Consider the following 23,507-nt stretch of genomic DNA (forward strand, 5'->3'; position numbering starts at 1 on the left):
TCTCTGGGTACCATCAGATCAAAATCGTGCCTAAGGATAGAAGCAAGATGACCTTTGTGACTGAATGGGGATGTTTTTAGTACACTGTAATGCCTTTTGGGTTGAAGAATGCGGCGACAATCTTTTCGCGTGTAGTCATTGCGGCATTCAAAGACTTCATTCATAAGTTTATGTAGGTATACTTTGACGATTGGACAGTGTTTGGATTTGTCAAGCATCATGTGGCAAGTATGCACTTGATGTTAGATACATGTTGAAGATACCAGTCACACTCAATCTGAAGAAGTGTCTATTTTGTATCCCTTTAGGGATCCTCCTGGGTCATGTGGTATGCAGATACAGATTGATGGTAGAGCCTCTAAAGATCGTGGTTATAATCAACTTGGAGGCGCCAAGGAATGTGAAACAACTACACATAACTCTAGGGCATACCAGATACTATAGGAAGTTCATCAAGAGCTATGCCCAGATCATCGCACCCATGGAGAAATTGTTGATAAAGGATGCTACATTCTATTGGAGTGATGAATGCCAGTAGAGCTTGGACGTGCTGAAAGAGAAAATGGTCACTACACCAATCCTAGTCTTCTCGGACTGGAAGAAGGAATTTCATGTGCACGTGGACGCCTCATGTATTGCGCTAGGAGTCATGTTGTCGTAGGTGGGAGGGGGAATTAGAACATCCTATATAATTCATGAGCAGGAAGCTTTCCAAGGCTGAGAAGAACTATTCCACTACAGAGCACAAAGGACTAGCCATGGTATACACACTCCAAAAGTTGAGGCACTATTTGTTGGGTGGACATTTTAAGATGTATATAAATCATTCTATGTTGAAATACCTGGTCAATAAGCTTGTGTTGGGGAGGAATATCTTCAGATGGTTTTTTTTGTTCCAGGAGTATGACTTTGAAGTTATTATGAAGCCAGGACGACTGAATGTGGGACCTGATCATCTGGTGTGAATTAAAATAGGAGAGGAACCTACTCATATAGAAGAAGGGTTACCTGATGCACAAATCTTTGTAGTATACATCGCAGATAGTCACTTTGAATATATCATACATTTCTTGACAATAGGCACTGCTCCAGAAGGGTATACAAGCCAACAGAAGGAGTTAGTAATGCACGTAGAAAAATTCTTTTTCATTGTAGGACACTTGTACAAAATGGGTCAGACGAAATATTGTAACATTATGTACCTGACTTTGAGTGAAGTAGCATTCTTACGGAGGCTCATGGAGGAGCTGCAGGAGGACATTATGCAGGAAAAGTGATAGCACAGAAGGTTCTACATGCAGGGTTGTGGTGGCCAATTCTGCATAAGGATGCAAAAGCATATTGTATGGCCTAAGACGCATGTCAAAGGCCTAGCAGGACATTGTGGAGGGATGAACTGCCTTTGATTCCACATGTCATGTTACAAACATTCGAGAAATGGGCGATCGACTTTGTGGGCCCAATTCAGCCTCCTGGAAAGAAGACAAGTGAGCGGTACATCATGACCGCGACTGAATACTTGACCAGGTGGGTGGAGGCGCATCCTATGAAGGGCTGAACAGGCATGACAACAATGAATTTTCTTTTTGAATATGTATTGACAAGATTTGACTATCCAAAGATCCTGATGAGCGATCATGGTACACACTTTCTTAACGAAACAATCAGCGCCTTGACAAAATAATTTCATGTGTATCATCAGAAGAACATGACTTATCACCCACAGGCCAATGGGATGGTGTAAGAATTCAATAAGATACTGGAGAATGCACTAATGAAGGTCTAAAATTATTAGAGAAGTGACTGGGGATCCTTTCACCTGCTCTCACAGCTCTGTTGCTCCTCTCCTTAACCTCGCTCAAGCTAATCTCTCTTCTTTTCTAGTCTTTTCCTTTTATATCCCTCTCTGTTACCTGGACTTCTAGTTCTTGCTCGGTTGTTCTTCCCCTTGGCTGCTTCTACACCTTCTCACCCCCTCAACTACCTTTGCCTTCCACTGCCACCTTGCCACAACTCTTACGCAACTGCTTGTTCCATCAACCAACCGTTGCTTCCACCCATTTCCTTCTCATCCCTTGGTCAGCCAAAATTGATCAATACCTTTTCAAATTTAAACGAAGGCCCCAATAGGGCGTACTTGTGGTGCTATGGGCCTACATAATGACTTGCAAGAAGTTGAACATGCAAACACCTTTCAGACTCGTGTATGGTGTAGAAGCTATGATGCCAATGGAATACATTGTACCTAGTGTGCGCATAGCGGCACTCATAGGAATGGTGGGCCGTGGAGCCTTGGAAGAGAGGCTCGCACAGCTAGCAGAGCTTGAGGAGGACCAATTTCTAGCTAGATTTCATCAAAAAGTTCAAAAGGAGCGTGAAAAGGCATGGCACAATAATCACATCAAATTATGCACCTTCAAGGTAAATGATCTGGACTTTTTATATGACAGCAAATTTGATAAATTTCCAAGGAAATTTAGGATGCACTGGCTAGGACCATATGTCATCAAGGAGATTACCGATGGTGGAGTAGTCTAATTGGTCAAATTGAATGGAGAAACCTTCCCAGGGAAGGTGAATTGCAGCCGATTGAAGCCATACACCGGTGATCCAGCTAGGTGACTATATGAGGGAAGCACAGTCGTAGTGCTCTAGGCAGCTGAAAGGAGGTGCTGGACTATAAACTACACTACCTGGGTCGAACAACTGCGCAATCGAGAAACTACGTAGAATGAAGGTATGTCATAATGCCCACGAAAGTGCGCAGGGGGGTGCACTACCGAGGAAGCAACAGTGCAGAGCAATCGGAAAGTGACCATTAAAGTCAATGTTCATGATTTGACGATGAAAAAGTGACCAAATGGAGCGGGGGGGTTGGCATTTAAGTCAGACTTTATGGACCAGATCTTTGAAAATCTACTGCCAGTCTAGCATTAATAGCCCAATTTTGGGGGGAACAGTTAGATTTGAATTTGAAGATGCCTATAAATTATAGGTGGTTGCCCAGCGAAAAACACTTGGCATTTTGAGAATTGAGTTGTTGAGCTCTGAGGCACACATGAACCATGAAATCTTCGAGCTTTTGCTAGCAATTTTTGTGTTTGATACATTGCCACAGGTGAATCAGGAGTTATTACATAGAATTATGTTGACATCCACTGAAGCTATGAGTGTGGAAGTAGCAACAGGTGAGGGAGTTGTCCCAGAGGTGGCTATGGTAGTAGAAGGAGCTGCCCCGAAGGGAGTTCCTACAAAAATACCAATAGAAGTACTAGAATCTCCGCGGACACCTAGGCCAAGGCCTACCCCAAACACAGAGGGTCCCAAGGTAAAGAAGGGCAAGCAAGCTACGCCATCGCAGTCAGTGCACGCATCTCTCAGGAAACACCCCTAGAAGGTTAAGCCCACTGCATAAGGAAATGGCAAGACAATTAACCTAGAGCCAGAAGAATAAGAGTTTGAGGATATCCCAATGGATGATGAGGATGTTGGGATGGAAACAAAAGATGTTTAAATTGTGGGGTCTGATGCCATCACTAAGCTGTCGGAGTACGTTCCTCCATGCAAGAGAAAGACCAAGGTCCCCAAATACATTGATGAGAGTAAGGTCACCCTGCACACACCCCTCTTACCAGACCAGATTATGTTTGAAGGACCACGCTTGGGGCATGTTCCCCTTTTGAAATTAGAAGACTGGGATTTAGCAGACACAAAGCAGTTTCCTCACCTAAAAATAGATAAACTCATGCACCGCATGTTCCATAAAACTATTGGCATAACCACGTTGGAGCCGTGGAAGTGGATGAGAGGCATGGATAAGGCAGGACTGCTCAACCTACTATGGGTTCCGCATTACAATCGTGTGCCCATCACAATGGTGGTAATTAAGTAGTTACTTTGCTTGGTGCACAATGGGTGTTTGTGGCTGGAGGAGCCAATACCCATCACTGATACACTGATCCATAGGATCATGAGGCTGCCATACACAGGGGAAAATCTAACCATGGCGTTTGGTGGAAAGACTGGTGAGCATGTCCTTGCAGAGGCCATGAAGGAAAAATTCAAGTTAGTGAAGAATCTGTGCAGCTACGCAATCTCGAGCATCTATGACTCGGCAGTCAAAGTAGCCACACAACTCTTAGCATGAAAGGTCATGCAAAAGTGTCGCGCAGACAAAGTGTCGGCACCAGTCGTAGCGTTGGTGGCCCAATGCGTAGAAGGTCTTTAATTTAATTAGGTGCGGTACCTCTGTGGAGAGTTCCTCACGAACCACCGTGAGGCATAGGATCTTAGAAAGACATTTCACTATGCAGGGCTCTTGCTGTCCATAGTGTCGGTAGCATGGGAGCTACCCAAATATAGTTAGTTCCCTTCAGTCATGTTGGACCTTTTAGAGGCCGCAAAGTACGCTTCACTATGGGCTACCAAGGATCCTCAGCAGGTAAAGGACAACAAAATCTCTTGGACCTTAATGGAGATGAACATGCACAGGGCCATCAACTGCAAGCCACAGTTGTTGCCTACCAACTTTGACAGATTGCAGGAGTATGAAGAATTCAAGGCTGATTTACACCATGTATCAATAAGGACACAAAAGGACCTTGAGCAAAAGTGGCATGGTTTTCCCTACTTGGTGACAGATGACACAATCGAAGCATTCCTTGATAGCTGGCTGGTAGAATGGCGCACTACCTCAGACTTGACTGTGGGATCCAACAAGACCACCACACAATGGAAGAAGGAAGAAGCCAAGCTGAAGATGGAGTAGCTAGCCATGAAATGGAAAAAGGAGGCCAATGCTAAGGCTAAGGCAGAGCGTGCTGCTGCACAAGAGGCAGGAGGACATGCAGGATAGGAAGGAGGAGAGGAGTGCGGCTCTGGAAAAAAGAAATCTCCCTCACCAGAGACAGAGGAAGAAGCAAATGAACCAACAGAGATGGAGGAGCGGACCTGGAAATGACTCTATTCCATATCAAACACACCAAGGGTCGAGAAAAGCTAGGACCACGGAAGAAGTCCAAAGTGAGCAAGATGTATTTGGATCCGATCACCCTAATAGATAGGGATCTAAATAACATAGGGGATATGGTGCGGGATGCCACCACAAAAATACTACAGTAGTTCAAGTAGCAACAGTAGCAGGCACTGGGTGTTATTCAAATGGGTCTATGCGAGCTACAAATCCACACTTCATAGATGCAGACGAGCATGGTGCCCACTAGTATGGCCATTGGCACCTCCGAAGCTACAGAGATGTTTCACGTTAGAGATCCTTGAGCCATAATACTACTAGATGGAGCATTGACAACAATGAATGATGCTAACAGACCACTGTCAGCGCCCTCAAGGGTGTGGTCCATAATTTGGTAGCGCTTCCTAGCGAAGTTCTTTATCTTTTGCAAGATGGTGTGATCACCGAGCTTCGAGCGTGATCAACGCACTTTGCAGGTGATAAGTGAGCATGTTGGCTTGATGGGGCCTGACCTAGGTTCGGAGTTAATTAGCCAAACAAACCTCTACACTACTAGCCCTTTCAGCATCATCTTGTGGAGCAAGGATTGAAGTCTCACCCGAAGTAGTATGGGGGGATGTTGGAACCAAGTTTCCGCACCCTTGAGATGTCTAAGGTGTCGATTTAGCCCAACTATGCCACCTTTACGTAGGTCACTTCATGCATTGTGCTGACCTGTGAGACCTTTGTGATCTGTTATAATTGCCTTCGCTTAGCCCTAACTAGGGGCTGAGGTGCTTTTGCGCTACTATGGCAGTGATCTGTGCTATTTCCCCAAACTATACTGCGGATCTTACTTATCTTCTTAAAGATGTTAGTTAACTTCACGTAAATAGATACTTTATCTCACATTCACTTAATTATCACAGTCACTTATGTTGACACATCATATTAACAGTAGAAATGGAATTCATACCCAATACATTCAATGCAAAAAACAAGAAATAAATACATAGGAATGATATAAAAGTTCTCTTTAGTAATGCTTCCAATTGTTACAGACTTGACTCGCCCTATGCACTCAGCTGCAAGGGTTTGTACACTCAACGATAGACTACTAGGCCTCTGCTCACTCAGCTGTAGACCCTTCTCCTACTCTATGACCCAAAACTAGACTTTACACTTCAAATAATCCATTATGCTTCTATTCCATGATCATCAATTAATTGATCTTCTTAACTACATAGAGCCTCACTCTATTTATATAATCCCATGGTCCGCGAACCATGGGTAGATATCTATAGCCGACATTACATTACAAAATTGAGGGTGGACAACCCTATGACTATTTTACAAAATACACACTCTACGCCCACAAAATGCGGAGTCTTTTCATTGGGGTTACAACTTTTGACCAAAATCTGGGCTCTAAGCCCCAAAAATTCCCTTGGGGGATCCCATGCCCAACAGGCTCCTAGCACAAACATCATGACTTGGCCTCGAGTCACTCTATCGATGCAGAGATCTTTACATGAAGACCTCCCAACTCTGCCTAAATCGCTACAAGATTGGCAGCGCATTGAGCGGCTGCTTGCTACACTTCCTGGACATGCGGTTCAGAGACTGATGTAGCTGAACTGCCTCCTTGAACCTGTTATTGTGTTCGCATATATGCGAGCTTTGCTTCAATAGAGGTGGTAATGACGTACGCCTCATCAATCCATGGTTGTAAGCGCGCCTTCAAAACTGTTTCCTTATGTCGAGCAACATCCACCTGCTCCTTGAGCACTTTCACCTGTTGCATCCATGCGAGCCTTTGTGTAAGGGCAACCATCTGCGCAGTCCATTTTACTTCATCGTACTTCTATTGTAGCTCGTGCTCATCTATTTCTAGGCGCTGTATGTTTGGGTCCTCCTGCAGAGTAGTGAGAACCTCAAATAAATCGTCGAACAACTTGGTGCAGTCTTTCACTACGTTGTTGACCTCCGCTATGGCTACTGTAATGGTGTTGGCATGCTGTTCCTTAATCTCTAGTAGAGTTGAAGGCTGCGTCTTCAACTATAGTTCGAAAATCTGAAGGTTCATCTCCAATTGAACCTTGGCCATCTCTTCCTTTGCTTCACGCACCTCTGCTGTTTGTTTCCGGATGTGTGCCTCCACTAGTTCCTTTGCTTGGATGGCTAGTTCCAGGACCATCTAGCAGACTTCATCGACCACCTGCACTAGCTATCAGTTTTGTGCCACTACCTCGTCATGCTGCAGGCTCAACTGTTTGATGTTAATGCGTTGCTTGCTCATTACCTGGAGCGCATGACCTTCTCTGTCATGCAGTTCTACAGTAACTCCATCCTGCAAAACATAGAGCATCTCTTGAGGGAGCACAACCATATTTATCCTGACTCCCTTTAGCCCACTGACCATAGGCTTATCGGCCTCATTTTCTATCATGAGTGCTCCCTCTGGTAGCACTATAGTGTTGGTCATTCGGGCGCACAACATTTCCTCAGCCGCAGACGTGCCTACTGCGAGGCTGGTTGACACAATGCCAGCCTATGGAGTGCACACCTGAAACTCCTGTATTTGTGCTCGGAGAGCCCCCAACATCATCTAGTGTTCCTCCATGAACTTCTGGAAGGTCTCCATGGTGACGTCCCTCACCATCTCCCCAATGTCATGCAGATCCCCCTCAGTGAGGGTGATCAAGTCAAAAGAAGTCTTCGAAGCCTTCGACTTCTTTCGTGGCCCTACCTACTCTCTTGGGCACTCTCATTTTAGCTGCATGGATATTGTTTGAGGGTCTATGCCACCTTGCTCTATATTTTTTTCTTGTTCGGGCGAAGGTGACTTCTGGCCTCCGCACTCCTCCTCTGCTACCTTCTATTGTTCTGTCACCGCCTTTGCAGTGTCACGCGCCTCCTACGCCTTAGCTGTTGCCACTTCATTCCTGCGCTTTTTGTCCAACTGTGCCATTTGCATTTTCACCTCATCCTTTTTCTTCTGCATGGAAAACCTCTCTACTTTACCGTGGATCTGGCTGGAGTGCACCACTTTGGCGTCCATGACTCAAGGATGATGAATATGACATTGTCCATCGCTAGATAAGAGAGCTCATGCCAAGTCTTTGCGGGGTCCTTTCTTGCCCTGATGTACACATGGTGGAAGTCTACCTTAAACTCTGCTAAGTTCTATAGGCTGTTATAGACCGTGGGTAATAATTGTGGCTTGCAATTAATCCCCATTCTGATGTTCATCTCCATGAACACCCAGAATATCTTACTGTCCCTGATCCTTTGTGGATCTCTAGTTGCCCATAGCGAAGCATAATTCACTACCTCCGGAAGGTCCTACACAATCGCGAGGAACTGGCTATCTTCAGGCAATTCCCATGCCACCAGTACAATGGAAAACAACAACCATGCATAATGAAAAGTCTTCCCTTGCTCCTATGCCTTGCGGCATTTCTCAAGGAACTCTCTGCACAAGTAGTCCACCCAGTTAAACTGGACTCCTTCTACGCATTGCGTAGAAAGTGCAACCACCAATGTGGGCACCTCATCCATGCAACACTTCCGCATAACCTTTCCTGTCAATATATGCGTTGCGACTTTGACCGCAACATTGTTGATGCTGGAAATCACGTACCCTCTCTTCTTCTTCTCTAGCTTGAACTTTTTCTTCATGGCCTCCGTGATGGCCAAATCATCATTTTTACCCTCTAAGATGTTTTCTCGGTCCCCCCCTTTGCAAGGGATCCAAGTAATTCTGTGAATTAAGTGGTCTATGATGGGGATGGGCTCCTTCAGCCACAAGCGCCCATCATGCACCAGGTAGAGTAGTTTCCTGATGATGAAAATAGTCACTAGGGTGCGATGGTAATGCGACACCTAGAGTAGGTTTAACAGTCCTGCCTTTTCTACACCTCTCAGCCACTAGCGCGGCTCCAACTCGATGACTCCAGGTGGTGTGTTTTTCTTTTGGCACATTAGCTACATGGTTGCCAAATGTGGGAACTTCTCGTGGTCCATGAGATCCCAGTCTTCAAATTTTAGCACAGGCACTCGCCCCAAGTGCACTTCGTAAAAAATGATGTCGTCAGGGAGCAACGAAGTCTACAGAGAGCTTTTTCTCTCATCTAGGTCTTTGGGAACCCTTTCTTTCCCCTTTCACAGAGGAACATATGCAAGCAGCCTGGTCAGAGGGTTCACACCCTGGGTTTCCACCTCCATCTCTATGTCCTCCTCCTCCTCTACCAGGATTTCTTCAAAGTCTTCCTCCTCCTCATTGGCTTCCAAGTTGATAGCCTTCCCCTTTTCTTCCATAGTAAGCCTAGTTCTCAATGGGTTTCTAGGGGACACGTGCACTGGTACCATAGGCTTCTTGTCTTTCTTGGGTCTCAGCATGCACGGTGATTTAGGGATTTCTGCAACTATCCTGGCACTTTCTAGGGCTTCTCCTACCGTTATGGCCTGCACGGCCTCCTTAGCGGTCATTGCTTCAGTATCCATGGCGTCCTGAGGCGCGACCATAGTGCTATTGCACAATTCTCTCAATGGTTTAGGTAAGTGCTCAAACAATGACTTCGACTTCAAAAGATCAAACAAATCTGGGTTCATGAATCTATGGGCACACAACAGCTCAATTCTCAAATTGCCAAATGTTGTTTGTTGGACAACCCTTTGTAATTTATAGCATCTTTTGAGTTTGAATTCGACCGTTCCCCCCACATTTGGTCCATTAATGCTCACTTGGCGACAGATTTTCAAGAATCTAGCCCATAAAGTTCACCTAAATTGCCTGCCACCCACTCCAATAGGTCTCAAACCAAGCATCACATCATGAATAGTGACTGTAACGATCACTTTCTAGCTAACTTGCATGGCAGTGCAGCTACCCTCACGCTGTCATGGACCCTGTGACACTTCACTACTACGTGTAGTCTTGACATCGCACAACTCTCGGGCAAAGTAGTTTATAGTCCTACGCCTCCTTTCAGTTGCCTGGAGTGCTAAGACTGTGCCTCTGTCAGCTAGTCATATGGTTGAGGTCCCTGTGTACACCTTCAAATGAATTCCATTAACTTTTCCTGGGAAGAGTTCTCCATTTAACTTTACCAACTGTACTGTGCCACCGTCTGTGATCTCCTTAATAACATACGGTCCCAGCCAATGCATTTTGAGCTTCCCTAGGAATTTATCAAACTTTCTATCATACAACAACACCAAATCATTCACCTTGAAGGTGCGCAACTTAATATGTCGATCATGCCAAGCCTTTTCGCGCTGCTTTTGGACTTGCTGGTGATATCCAACCAAAAATCATTCTTCCTCGAGCTCCTCCAACTACACGAGCCTCTCCTCTAGGGCTCTATGATCAATCATACCTATGAGCATTGCTATGCACAGACTAGGCACGATGTATTCCATAGGCATTAGAGCTTCCACTCCATAAACAAGCCTAAAATGTGTCTATCCCATCAGTTTCTTACATATCATCCTATAAGCCCATAATATTGCGGGTACACACAGGTCTGAATCACTTCGCTACACATTACATACTTTGGTCAGCATGGTCTCCAGTACTTTATTGAACACTTCTACTATACCATTAGCCTGTGGGTGATATGGTGTGCTTTTCTGATAATACACCTAAAATTCTTCCGTCAACGCACTAATAATCTCGTTCAGGAAATGTGTACCGTGCTCGCTCATCAAGATCTTCAGACATCTGAATCGCATCAATACATGTTCAAACAGAAACTTTGCTGCCATCGCAACTGTGCAATCCTTTACTGGCTGTGCTTCTGCCCAACGAGTCAGGTACTCTGTCGCAGTGATAATATATCTCACGCCTGTCTTTCCTTGAGGTTTGATAGGTCCTACAAAGTCGATTTCCCACTTTTCAAAGGGTTGCAACATCATTTGTGGATTCAAAGGCATCTTGTCCCTCTGTGATGGTTTACCTATTCTTTGACATACATCACAGGCCTTGCAATGTGCTTTTGAATCCTAATGAAGGGTTGGCCACCACAACCCTGCGTGGAGAATCTTCTGCGTGGTTTCTCTCCCTGCATAATGTCCTCCTACAGTGCCCCCATGAGTGTCCACAAGGATATTGCTTTGTTCAAACTTAGGTACATACCTTCGCAGTATCTCATCATTCCCCATCTTATATAGGTGCCCTACAATGACAGAGAAATCTACTGCATGTACCACTAGTTCCTTCTTTTGCTGGACAAAGTACCCTTTTGACGTAGTTCCAGTCATGAGAAGGCAAATTATATCCTCAAAATGTCCATCCGTTATGTGCACAGCAAAGAGTTGCACGCCAAGTAATCATTCCTCCAGACTAGTAGGTTCCTCTCCTATCTCAATGCGCAACAGGTGATCTGGTCCCGCGTTCAATCGTCTAGGCTTCACAAAAACTTTAAAATCATATTCTTGGAGCAATAAAAGCCATCTGCATATGCACCCCCCCAAAACAAGCTTATTGACCAAGTATTTCAGCACAGAATGATCTATATACATCTTGAAGTGTCCCCCTACCAAGTAGTGTCAATACTTCTGGAGCACATACACCATAACTAGTCCCTCACATTCAGTGATGGAATAATTCTTTTCTGCTTTAGATAATCCGCAACTTGATAATGCGATAGGGTGATCCAAGCCTTTTCCACCTTCCTGTGTTAGTACTTCCCCTAGAGCTATACTTGACATGTCAACATGGACATGAAACTATTTCTTCTAGTTCGGGAAGACCAAAATCAACACAGTAACCATATTTTCTTTCAATACATCCAGGTTTTTCTTACAGTCATTGTTCCAACAGAACATGATATCCTTTTTCAACAGCTTTTCCATCAGTGCAATGATCTGGGCATATCTTTTGATGAACTTCTTGTAGTACCTCGTATGCCCCAGAGTAGCACGCAACTATTTCACACTCCACGATGCTTGCAAATTCAGAATCACTATGATTTTTGTGGGGTCTACCATTAGCCCTTGTCTACAAACCACATGCCCCAATAGGTTCCCAAAAGGAACGAGAAATGTACACTTCTTGAGGTTGAGCGCGATTTGGTATCTTCGACATGTATCTAGCATCAAGCACAGGTTCACTACATGGCACCTAACCAGCCCAAATATAGTCCAGTCGTCAAAATAGACCTCCAAGAACTTATGAATATATTCCCTGAATGCTGCAACAACTACGCGCAAAAAGATAGTAGGGGCATTCTTTAATCCAAATGGCATGACAGTATATTGAAAGCAACCCCACTCAGTCGTGAAGGTTATCTTGCTCCTATCCTCTGGCGTGATTTTGATCTGGTGGTACCCTGAGAACCCATCAGTGAAAGAATATGCTTCCTGATTGCCTACATTGTCCAACACCTCATATGTGAATGGAGTTGGGAATGGATCATGTACACATGCGTCGTTCAACTTTTTGAGATCCACGCATATTCTTATTTCTTCCAACTGCTTCTTCTCTTCTACCACCATTGGGATTACCCAGTCAGATTCCTCCACAGGCTCAATGATGCCTGCCGCGAGCATTTTGTCTAGTTCTACGCAGACCTTCTACTTGTATTTTGGATTTAAGTGATACGACCTCTGCTTAACAAGCTTCGCGTCAAGTTTTAATGTGATCCTAATTACCCCTAAATCTCTGATTATTCCCTTGAAATCCATAAACTTGGTCAGGAATAAGTCTTGATATTCGCGGAGTAATTCAGCGACCTTATCCACTGTCGAGCCATCCCAATAGTCTCTAATCTTTGCAATTTTAAGTTCCGCCTCCGTACCAATATTCGCCTGCTTATTCTTCACCAGTGCAATTATGTAAGGGTTCTCAAATTTGTGGTCCTTGAACCTTGTGGTAGCCTTCTGTCTCTGGAATGTTAATTTTCCGTGGATCTTCATCTTCTTCTTCAACAATTACATTATAACATTCCAATGTGCAACTCAACTGAGTAGCCCATTTAGGTTGAATCGATTCTATCGGCACCTGTGGTATCCTAAACATGGCTGCTTTTACCTCTTGTAGCGCTTCATCAATAGTGTCCCACTCATCCTCAAAACTAAAGGCCATCACAAACCCTTCGCACAGAACATCCAACTCACCTGTCTCGTGGTGGAGCTCTATTTCTATATACCAATTCATTGGTATAACATCCAAGGTATGACAGAACAAGTGTACCCACTCAGGTTGTGGCTTTTCCCCATAGGCCTACGTCCATTTGGCCAAATTCACGAATGGATCATCTTGCTCATTGTACTTATCTATCATTCGCACACTAGGCTTCCTAAATCATAAGTGCATCATTCCCCTACACTCGTTCCAATCATTGAATCTCCCTTTTTGTATACCCCACCACCTTGCGAGTGTAGCACGCAATACCCAATCCAAGGCCTGGAAGTGTTACCTTTCTGATACCTCCCTTTCAAATTTATTCAAGAAGGTGTCTACCTCACTCAAACCATCATAAGTATGTAGGTCTCTTACTTCTATCAATACATAGTGCAGTGACCTTGTCATCATATTGCAATTCAGTGTAGTTACTTCATGTAACCGATTCTGCCATCACTCCGTCTCCTCGTTTGAATTCGAAGTACAGGAGCTTTCGCGCTCCCATGCAATTCTCCTATCCACAGTGGGATTCACCCAGTCTTGGTTTCGCACTGTTATCTTGTAGATGTAGTCCAAGTCATCATCGTTTTCATAGTCGCGCACTAGCACTGTATAGTGTGATCCTTCAGCAGGGTCCAAGGGTATAATTACGCTTAGTGACTTCTTTTCAAGAATCATCTTGCGCTTCTTCAGATTAATCACCCCGTTCATGTCAGTGGCCCAATAAATTCCTAAGAGTGCGGGGTAGGGATTGCTATCATAAAAAATCTCTATCACTTTAAAGTTTGCCAATGTGCTCGCTCCCTTAATGTCTGATGAGCCTCAGTATTGCAACAAGAATGTTGCAACTCCCAAGGCTACCAACTTTAAATATCAACCCGGGGTTTGTACAGACTTAAGAGGTATCAGCACTATATGTGCAGCATAAAATGTGTCCTTCCTTTGCTGTCATGATGTAATTAAGTGCATGTACTGAAGTCAAATCCTAAACTAATTGTAGAAAATGAAATGTTCGAAATGGAACCTTAACCTATTGCAAGAAAGAAAGTACAAGGAAAGAGACGAAAATTCAATGGTAAATCACACCATTTCCTAATTAACTGCCAAGAAAATATGCTTTGAAATAATGTTAAATTATCATGAACCAAATGCTACAATTTAAGCATGGAAGTAAGAATCATCAAACATCACTAATGTGCAAGTAAAGGGACTGAAATAAATCTATTTTTGTCTTTTTGTCTTTTCATGCAAAATCAAGTATGCAAACTAATTTCCTTTGGTGATGTGGCAAGTGAATTTAAGGATGTTGGAGGTTGGATGGAAGGGTTAGGAGATGGCTGGATGTTATGGGAGAACCTTTGGAGGCTTTTGGTGACATCCTAGAGGTTTTCTCTCAATTCGGCCTCAAAACAAGCCATTTCAAGAAAACGTACAGGATGTACCAAAAACCTACAGGATGATCTTGTATGAATTATAGTGAACCTACAAGATACAACTGAGAGAAAAATGTGAGGTTTTGGAGGTGATGGGAGGCCTAGGAAAGGTGTGTAATGGGTGGAATGGAGTGGGAAAATTCCTAGGATCACTCAGAACTCAAAACCAAAGTTGGGTGGTGGATGGATTTGCTCCAAAAAGCTTGGAGAAGTTTCCTTGTGAAATGATGAAATTGGTGAGGGTTTAATGACCAAGAAAATCAAATCCAAATTGGATGGGACAATTTTTTTTATTAACTAGGATGTCTTAGGTCCCTATTCCAAGTGGAATCACTCAAAAATACCTATTTTAACCCATGCAAAAAAAAAAAAACATTACTAGTCAAAAATCTAGAAATTTGAGAACTAGTGAGCTAGTAAATCTAAGAAATTCCTAACCAAATCAAGTGAAAATGAAATGGGGTAATTTTTGTTATGAACTAGAATGTTTTTGTGATCTAATGCAAGTGGAATTAATTCAATTGAAGCTCGTTGGAATGCTCTAAAAAATAGCATAAACTCATTGTTCTTTGCTAAAAAGGAGGTCTAGCAATCTAGATTTTGGAATAAGAATACTAATCCAAGCAACTCAATGATTCCTATGAACTTCAAAACCTTTTCCAAGGATGAAATAATGCTTTTGATCCTGAAAAATAACTTACATCAACCATTTAACTCAATCCTACAACAAGAAATCAGTAATTCTAAATGCAGAAATAGAAATAAATAAAAACTAGAGATGCATGTGAATACGCAATGAAAAGAAGGAAAGAAAATGATTCAAAAGGTATCTTAGGTTTCTGGGATGGCCAAGACCAAGGAAAATCAGGTAGCTATGGAGGAGAACAAAATTTAGAAGCTGAACTTGACACCAATCTTCATTATTTTCATCAATAGAATTACATCCATGCAAGAAAATACAATGGAGCTACAAAAATACAAGCTCTCTCCACAATAACACTAATGAAAATCTCTTCCTAGAGGCAAATTCAACTTGGTACTTATAAATATGATTAGGAATCATTCCCCATAAACAGAGGAAGCTTTCCCCACCAAAATCCCTTGATTAGTGGATCTAGTCCCCAATACTAGGAATTTGCATTAAATGGCAGGGAACACATTCCTAGATTTTTTCAATCATTCCCTAGAGGAAAATTCGACTTGGTACTTATAAAAAATGATTAAGAATCATTCCCCATGGATGGAGGAAGATTTCCCCACCAAAATACCTTGATTAGTGGATCTTCTCCCTTGATTAGTGGAACACATTCCTAGATTTTCTCAATCATTGGAGTTCAACAATTTGTGCCATAATTCCATAATATCTTGTTGATTTATTATTTATTATTGATCTTCCAGTAGTAGGGAACAAGTCCCTAAATTATCTCCTCCTCCAACTCTTCATAATCTGCCCAATATTCTCATAATATTCCACAAAAATAAATAATATTAGGCACAAATATTCAATTATTCATAAACCTTTCTAATGAATATATTAAAGTTAAAAATAAATTATCTAATGCAAAAAGAGAGGTTTAATGTGCTGAAGGATGGTTATAGGCCTTAATTTATGTTTTAAATTAGAGGCATGGGCCTTAATTTGTGTCTAATTTAGAGGCTCATCAATGTCCACGGTTATTCCCTGTAATCACCCCATAGGTATTATTTTCTGCTCGTTCACCATTCATAGCTGAATAGGAGATCACTGTAGCGAAGGTCTCCCCATTTGCTCCCATGTTTTCTTTGGTGGAACATTTGCATCCGATCCTAAGTCTAGGATAACCTGATCCATCTCATATTCTCCAATATGCGTAGTTAGTCTCATTTCTCTCCCTGTCCTTGTCTTATGTTTTCCGATCTTCCTGACTACATGCAGTTCTCCAAGTTCGGTCCCAGTGCATTTATTAATGAGTTCCTGTAACCCTTTTACAGCTTTACTATTTCGCAGTAACTTCATACATGTTTCTAAGAATGTTGTGAGCATGGATGGGTCCATCTCTGGCTCCGGTCTATCTTTTCTTCCTGAAGTGGAGGCATCAACGAAGCTCTTCTTATCTTCCATGAAGGCTTCCCGAGTGCGCTCCAAATCAAACTCCGCTTCTTTCGCCGGAGCTTCGTGAACCCAAGTACTATCTTCTGGTTTTTTTCCTTTGTCATCTCCCATCATGATTCCACTTTGGAGTACAATGTTTACATTCGAATCTTCGTCAAGTGGCTCAGACCTCATCATCTACAAGTTCTGAGATGAGGGAGGCGATAGCGCTCCTTTGTCGCGTATCCTAGCTATTAGTGTAGGACAATCTTCTGCCTCATTATCAAATAAGTTGCAATACAAACATGATGAATGTGTTTGATTTGTACAATCGTGGGCATAATGTCTTGGCCCTCCACAATTGTATCATATCAATTGTTCGCGACCTCTTCCAGGTCCTTCTCCGCCTCGGCCTCGTCTGTGCCCCTAAAATCCTGTTCGCACCATTCCTACATTTTTATCAAGGGGCCATGTTTCGGTCTGAAATCTATAGGTGGGAGTTCTATCCATCATTAACTCATAGCTTCTACAACTGTGCTCATCATGTCCTATCGATCTACAAAAGTTGTAGAACAATTGTTGTGAATTTTGTGTATACTTCTATAACAAATGACAATTGTTTGTGGCATCTTTTCCAGCTATTTGACAAATTGCACACCACAAAGCAGGTGTCGTGCTAGGTCCTGCTTGTGCTTCCGGTCTTAAGGGCATCAGCCCTCCTCCTGCGAGGTAATTTTCGAAAACTGGGCAATGGTCCTTATTGTTAGCCTCCTATACCAATAGGTTTTCATCTCTCATAATTGACAGTGGAAGTGCCAAAAATGTTCACTTTCCTTGCTGCTAAGGTTCCATTTTTGTCAAAGAAGCAGACAATTTAAAAAATGTAAAGAGGGTATGCCTTAAAAGAAAAATCAAAGGGCAAGAAAATGAATTGGTCAAAGAAAAAAATAAAAGAAATGAACCCCAAACAAAGACCAGGAAAGTGGCTAGTCCAAACTACCACTACTACTTTGATGGGTGGTCCAACAGCTCAAGCTGGGCCTCACCATGTTTTGAATTGTATGTTGTAGACTAGAGAGGAAGTACCTGTTCAAATAGTTCAAGCTTGACAGATGACTAGGTGGATAGAGAAAGAAAGGAGCCCAACTGCTAAATCTGGGCCCTTGGAAGTCATAAGGGTAGACTTAGATAGGAGGGCAGCAAGAAGAAAACAGAATTATCAAGGTTTGCAAGGCTAAGTGCACCCATACAAAGTGAAGAAAAAATGTTAGGCATAATAGGCAGGGTAGGCAGTTGAAGGTTGCAGAAAGCAAGATCCAAGCATATCACTTGGAATAAATCACAAGATGTCACCATCAGGAGAAAGGCAAGAGCAGTGGCCTATTTGGCATACTACTAAAACCATCACTAACTTCCCTCCTCCCCTTCAAAAGGTTTCTTACTAACCTCCCCATGGGCACTGCAGGATCTGCCTGATCAGTCCCCCTTACACTCTTCATTTGTACAAACTTCATGTCAGAAGTGACTTCTCTCTTTGAAAAGAAGCCACATTTCTTGTGTAAAAATTCTTTTCATTTTGATCTACTCCCTAACTAAGTTTGTTTCCTAAAAACTTAGTTTCTATCATTTTCCCATTTATATTCCCCTACAATACTAACTGCTAACTCTATCTACACTAAATCCCCTATGTTCCCCTTTTCCCCTACTACTATAACACCATGGTGTATAAAACCCCAAGCAATGTATAAATATCCCCCCTTTAGCATTATAGCTAAATAGTTTGTCTAAGGGAGACATTAGTCCACCAGGGACTATGGTCAACCCTGCTTTGGGAATTACTCTAACCCCTGGTTAGACTAATAGCCCACCCTTAACCCTCATCTATACCCTTTGTTTCGAAAAAATTCATAAACTACCCATGCAAACCCTTTCCCCCACTCAAACCTAAGCCTAACACTTTGTTGACCCCCCGAAAGATTAATTCATACCCCATCAAAACCCACAGAAAATCACTTAACCAAAGTTCCGACCCCAAATATTAAACTGAATATTTTAATCCGCCGGCGGGTCCCCCCCCAACATGCACGACAGGTCGGGCCACCTGCCAGCCGTCCATCATCCGCCGCCCCCGATCCAACGATGGGCGGGCATTTTCAAATCTCAACTCGTCTCCCTTTAACGTCCGGGGAGATAGTGGTATTGGCTCCCGTACACGGGACACGTGGCAGTCGGTGGGGTTGCTCAGAGCCCCCCTCCCCGATACCGCCTTCGCCCAAAAGCGGTGTGGGGAGACCACTTACCACTCTCCCCGATACCGCCCCTCCGCTGTCACATCGGCCCCCACATCGCCATGACGTCATGCCACCTCCGTCCGCACTCGCGCCTCGTGGCCCTCCACGTAACCTTGCCATCCCACACCGTCTGCCACCGTGTCCTGCCACGCTGGCCTCCAGCTCAGTGCCCACGTCACCCTCCGTACCCCGGGCCCGCCATGACGTCATGCTGACGTCATCGGCGGAAAAGCGCCAATGTCCCTTTTTGTCCAAATTTGTCGTTAAAACGCGCGTTTTCGGCCGTTTTATGTCATTTTCAAGCGAAAAAGACAGAGCCGTTGTAAGCCTGTTCACTGCGAAATTGCCTCCGAATAGCCAAATTCAAAGTTGTAGCCGCCACAACTTATCAATTCAGCTACATTGTGCACCTGCTGTTCAACCCGAAGGTTTTCCGCACTATTCATCCAGGTATTCATCGCAATTCTCTTGTTTTTGCCCCTGTGCATGCCGTTTCTCTGCAAATTCTCCATTAAGCCACTGGTAATTCCCAAATTAAAGAAGGTCTCTTAGTCAAAACTGGACTAAACAACCTGCATTGCCCTCTGCTCCAAAAATTTGATATTAAAACGATAATTCATGGTCTAAAAGTTACAATTTCATCCTCGAGCTGCCCGACATTGTTCCATTTTGCCGAGTGCATGCCCAAAGCTGCATTTCACCAATTTGAATCCTGCACACCCTCTGCAATTCATCCTCATCAATTCACAATCCCTGTGAATTTACCCAAGCACAGCAGAGACAGTCCTGCATAGCCTGCCTATTCCATTTGAAGGAAATTTCTAGCATAATCTGCATTCATTCTCTCACTTGAGCTTTGAGGAACCTTGCAAACCATTGCACTTACCTTGTTCTATTCAGAAATTACAAATGGTTGCCCCTGCACCCACAGCTTTCAGTGTTGCCCCCATAAATCCACCAAATAAAGACCTGGAGTCCTTGCCTCTTGCTAACAGGGACTATCTCATCCAAGACTTTCTGGGTGATAGAGACCATTTGCAGACCTTCAGGGAATTGAGAGATGATTATTTAAATGGTAAGGATACATATGGGATATGGGAGTCAAATCTACCATACTACTTTCTCCCATCTGTTAACATTTTTCCAGAGATTATCCGCCTATGTGCTGAGAATTATGATGCGAACCATAGAGCTATCAAGTCTCCATCTGGGAGCATCCTCTTTCACATTAATGATGAGTCCATCAATCAAATGCTCAACTTCAAACAAACTCAGCTGTTGTTTCCTTTCTTTATGAACTATCTGCTAGATACAGGTGCCAAGATGACCATTGAGGACAGGCAGAAAATCACCAAGACATTTATGAGGCCTGACTGCCAGCCCACAAGGCCACCTCCCTACTTATATGTCCACTTTACTGATATAGGCAAACTTCTGCTGCACATGATTTCATATGTACTGGGCTATAAGACCAGTGAATATGTGGATGAGACAGTGCTGGTATTACTATCTGCTTATAGCCCAGGCCAACCTCCTGCCTACAAATATAATTTTGCTAAGTTCATAGCCAACAAGATACATGAGCAGCTTTTCAAAGTAGACAGGGAGGGCATCTTCAAGTATTCATCTTATATCTACCACCTGTTCATGTATTACCAGTCCGAAGCTTTTCCATGCCACATTAAAAAGCTGGATTCTAAAGGGGAAAGAAGATCTGTTATCTTCTGGACATCTGTCTTCCACCAAGTCCAAAATTCACCATATTCATATTGTGAATTCATTGATCAATTTGTTTACCCAGTCTCTTGTTTGTTGATGAGGTCCCCTCCTCCCAGAATGTCATTTGAAAGACAAAAAGTCCTGCAGCTCTCCAAGAATTATAAAATAGGTGATTGGTACCTATACCAGGATCATACAGTCATCAGAATCTATGGCTGTGAGCTCTGTCCATACAGGCTCCCAAAATATGTGCCCATGAGACTGTTTGCCTTGGAGTATTATAGGCAGCTCATTCACTCTGATCTCACTCACTTTCACAGCTCCAAAAAGAAAGCCCATCTCAAGTTCAAGCACCACCTAGGCCCCTTCATTATGAATAAGAAAGAGGGATGGCAAGATGCTGAACTAATCCTCAAAGACAAGTACCAGCTCTCAAAAAGCTTCCGGTGGGTCCCCTATGACCCTGAAGGCTTCATCACTGCTAGAAGAGTCAAGTATAGGCTGCTAGCCTATGAGCATTGCAAATATCCACACATTGAACAGTATGCCAATCAACAAGAATGGCTGCAAGACACTTTAATTGAAAAGTTTACTGAAGAATAGATAATGCAAAAGAATGTCAAGGATTTGGAAAAAACTCTTGACTTGGATTCTCTGCAACAGGTAATCTTCAAGCAACCACATCCAGTGGGAGAAGGGACCTCAGCCACAACTATTGCACTAGCCACTAAGGCACCTTCTACAGCAGCATCAGGTACAGACAAGGGTAAAGGAGTAATGGGTGCTGAAGAAGAAACAGTAAAAGAACAGCCTGCCTCCTCAATTGAGCAGCAACAAGAGCAGACTCCTCCGCCGCAAACTGAACCACCTACAGCACCAAGTTTGCAGACTCCAGCACATGAGGAGGGGGGCAAGAAAAGAGACAGAGAAGAGTCCACTCCTGCAAGTGGATCCTCCCAGCAACCTGAGGCCAAGAGGCAAAGGGTTGACTCCCCAGAGGTAGAAGAAATCAGTGAAGAAGTCCTTGACAGCCCAAGGAAAGATGGGGAAGGCAGCTAGCAAACAGGTACAAGCTCCTTTCAGCAGGAGCAGGGAGTCCAGCTTGGCCTGGAGGTGTCATCCTCCTCTCAGCAGAGCAAGAAGCCTAAAAGCACTAAGGCTTCTTTCAAGCAAATAAAGGCACAAAATGACTTGCTGAGAATAGAAGTGTATAAACAGTTTCTAAATGCAACACCAGCCCAGAAAGAAAGGCTAATGTCGATATATGACATTCAAGAGGAGAAAATGATCCTCAGTCACTTTAAACCTAAGGTGCCGCAGCCTAAATCAGCTGCATATTTTGTAAGGACAAGGGTGGAGGTCATGGCAAAGGACATTCACCCCATGGACCAAATAGAACTCCACAAGCAAACTGGAGAAATGGTCTATGCCACATTGGTGGACAGGGCAACCATGGCCCATGAATTAAAAGAATCACTGAAAAATACCAACATTCAGTTGGATTTTGAGAGAATGTCCTCCATGGCCAAGGACAACAGAATTAAATCACTTGAGGACATCATCATCGACTTGGGACATGATCCCAAGGACCCAAAGGGCGTAAGGGCCCTCATGAAGAAAAAGGAAGATGATCTTAATGCACTAAAGAAGAGGTTAAAGCTGCTGCCCACTGAGCACCCCCAAACAGCAGAATTACAGAAGGAAAAGGAGGCCGATGAGCAGCTTGAGTTAATAATGCAGCTTAACCAGAAGGTCCTTGATTTGGAGAAGGAGCTTGAAGGGGCACTACAAGATAAGCAGGGAGAATCCACATCCCAAGCTCCTCCAACTACTTCAACCACCGCAACAACAACATAGGCAGCAGTAGCCCCTGTGACAACCACAGCCACAATAGAAGCAGCAGCAACAACAACAACCCCAGACTCCAGTACAAGCATGGAAGAGTTGACTAAGGCTATTAAAGAAATGGAGCTTCAGGCCACTGAGATAAAGAAAGCCAAGGAAAAATTGGCAGAGATAGAGACCAAGTATGATAAATCAAAGATGACTGTGGCAGAGCAAGGAAGAGAAATAAAGGCCCTCAAAGAAAAGATAAAGGCCTTGGAGAAAGAGCTTAATCTAGAAAGCACTATGGCTGAAATAAAAAGAATTATGTGGGCCAGAATTGACCAATCCATCACCAGACAATGGAAGTCAATTAAAACTGTACATGAACAAATGGATTTAATTGGGCAAGCACAGATAGAGATCCAGAAGGCCAAAACAGTGCTGGGAAACAGGCCTGAGCAGGCCAATAGAATGATTGATTTTTTTAATAACCAGACTAAGGAAGAACTGGCAGCCTTCGGCATTGTCAACAGAAAAGAGGCTATCCTTACAGCCAAAAAGGTGCTAACTCTCAGGAATTTTGTGCAAACCGTGGAGAGGAAATTCTATGAGATACAGGTCGAGGTGGATGAGTACAAAGTCAAAATGGGAGCACTGTAGCAAAAGGGACTACCCAGCCTACTAAACGGTGCAGGAAGACTGATCCCCCGAGAGCAATATGCCACCAGAATGTCGAATTATATTGAAAATCAAATCACTGCATCTGGCAGTACTTCTGAGGAAACAGGGCCTCCAACAGGGCAGAGCATATACAATAAACTTGAAGTTCTGTTTTTTATTGAAAATGAGGTAAATCACCTTTCTGAAATTCCTCCAAATTTTTACAGATATACAGAGGCAGACGAAACTTTAGTGAAGATTCGAATACATCAAATGCTCAAGGAGGATTGGTGGCAGGCAATGCTTCAAATTGTGCCACAATAGCTTCAGTTGCTCGGTCATTGCCAGCTCCAACTCAGCAAGAGTCAAACAGCAGAATAAAGACAGCATTTAAAAGGCAGCCGAAAGATGACTCAGCATATGGACA

At 43.5% G+C, this 23,507-nt stretch overlaps 1 protein-coding gene across 1 annotated transcript in view; it reads left to right on the forward strand.

Moving 5' to 3' along the window:
• The window catches only part of LOC149182646 (uncharacterized), a 110,817-nt gene that overhangs the window by 36,131 nt on the left and 51,179 nt on the right, over window positions 1-23,507 (forward strand). Inside the window, exon 2 of the mRNA XM_089414621.1 lies at window positions 3,119-3,328. Within this exon, the coding sequence (XP_089270747.1) occupies window positions 3,119-3,328 (210 nt within the window). The remainder of the gene's footprint in view (window positions 1-3,118; window positions 3,329-23,507) is intronic.

Source organism: Pinus tabuliformis, chromosome 3_2 (assembly GCF_031772625.1).
Source record: "Pinus tabuliformis cultivar Carrire ecotype Pingquan chromosome 3_2, CPIR1, whole genome shotgun sequence".
Taxonomy (NCBI): domain Eukaryota; kingdom Viridiplantae; phylum Streptophyta; class Pinopsida; order Pinales; family Pinaceae; genus Pinus; species Pinus tabuliformis.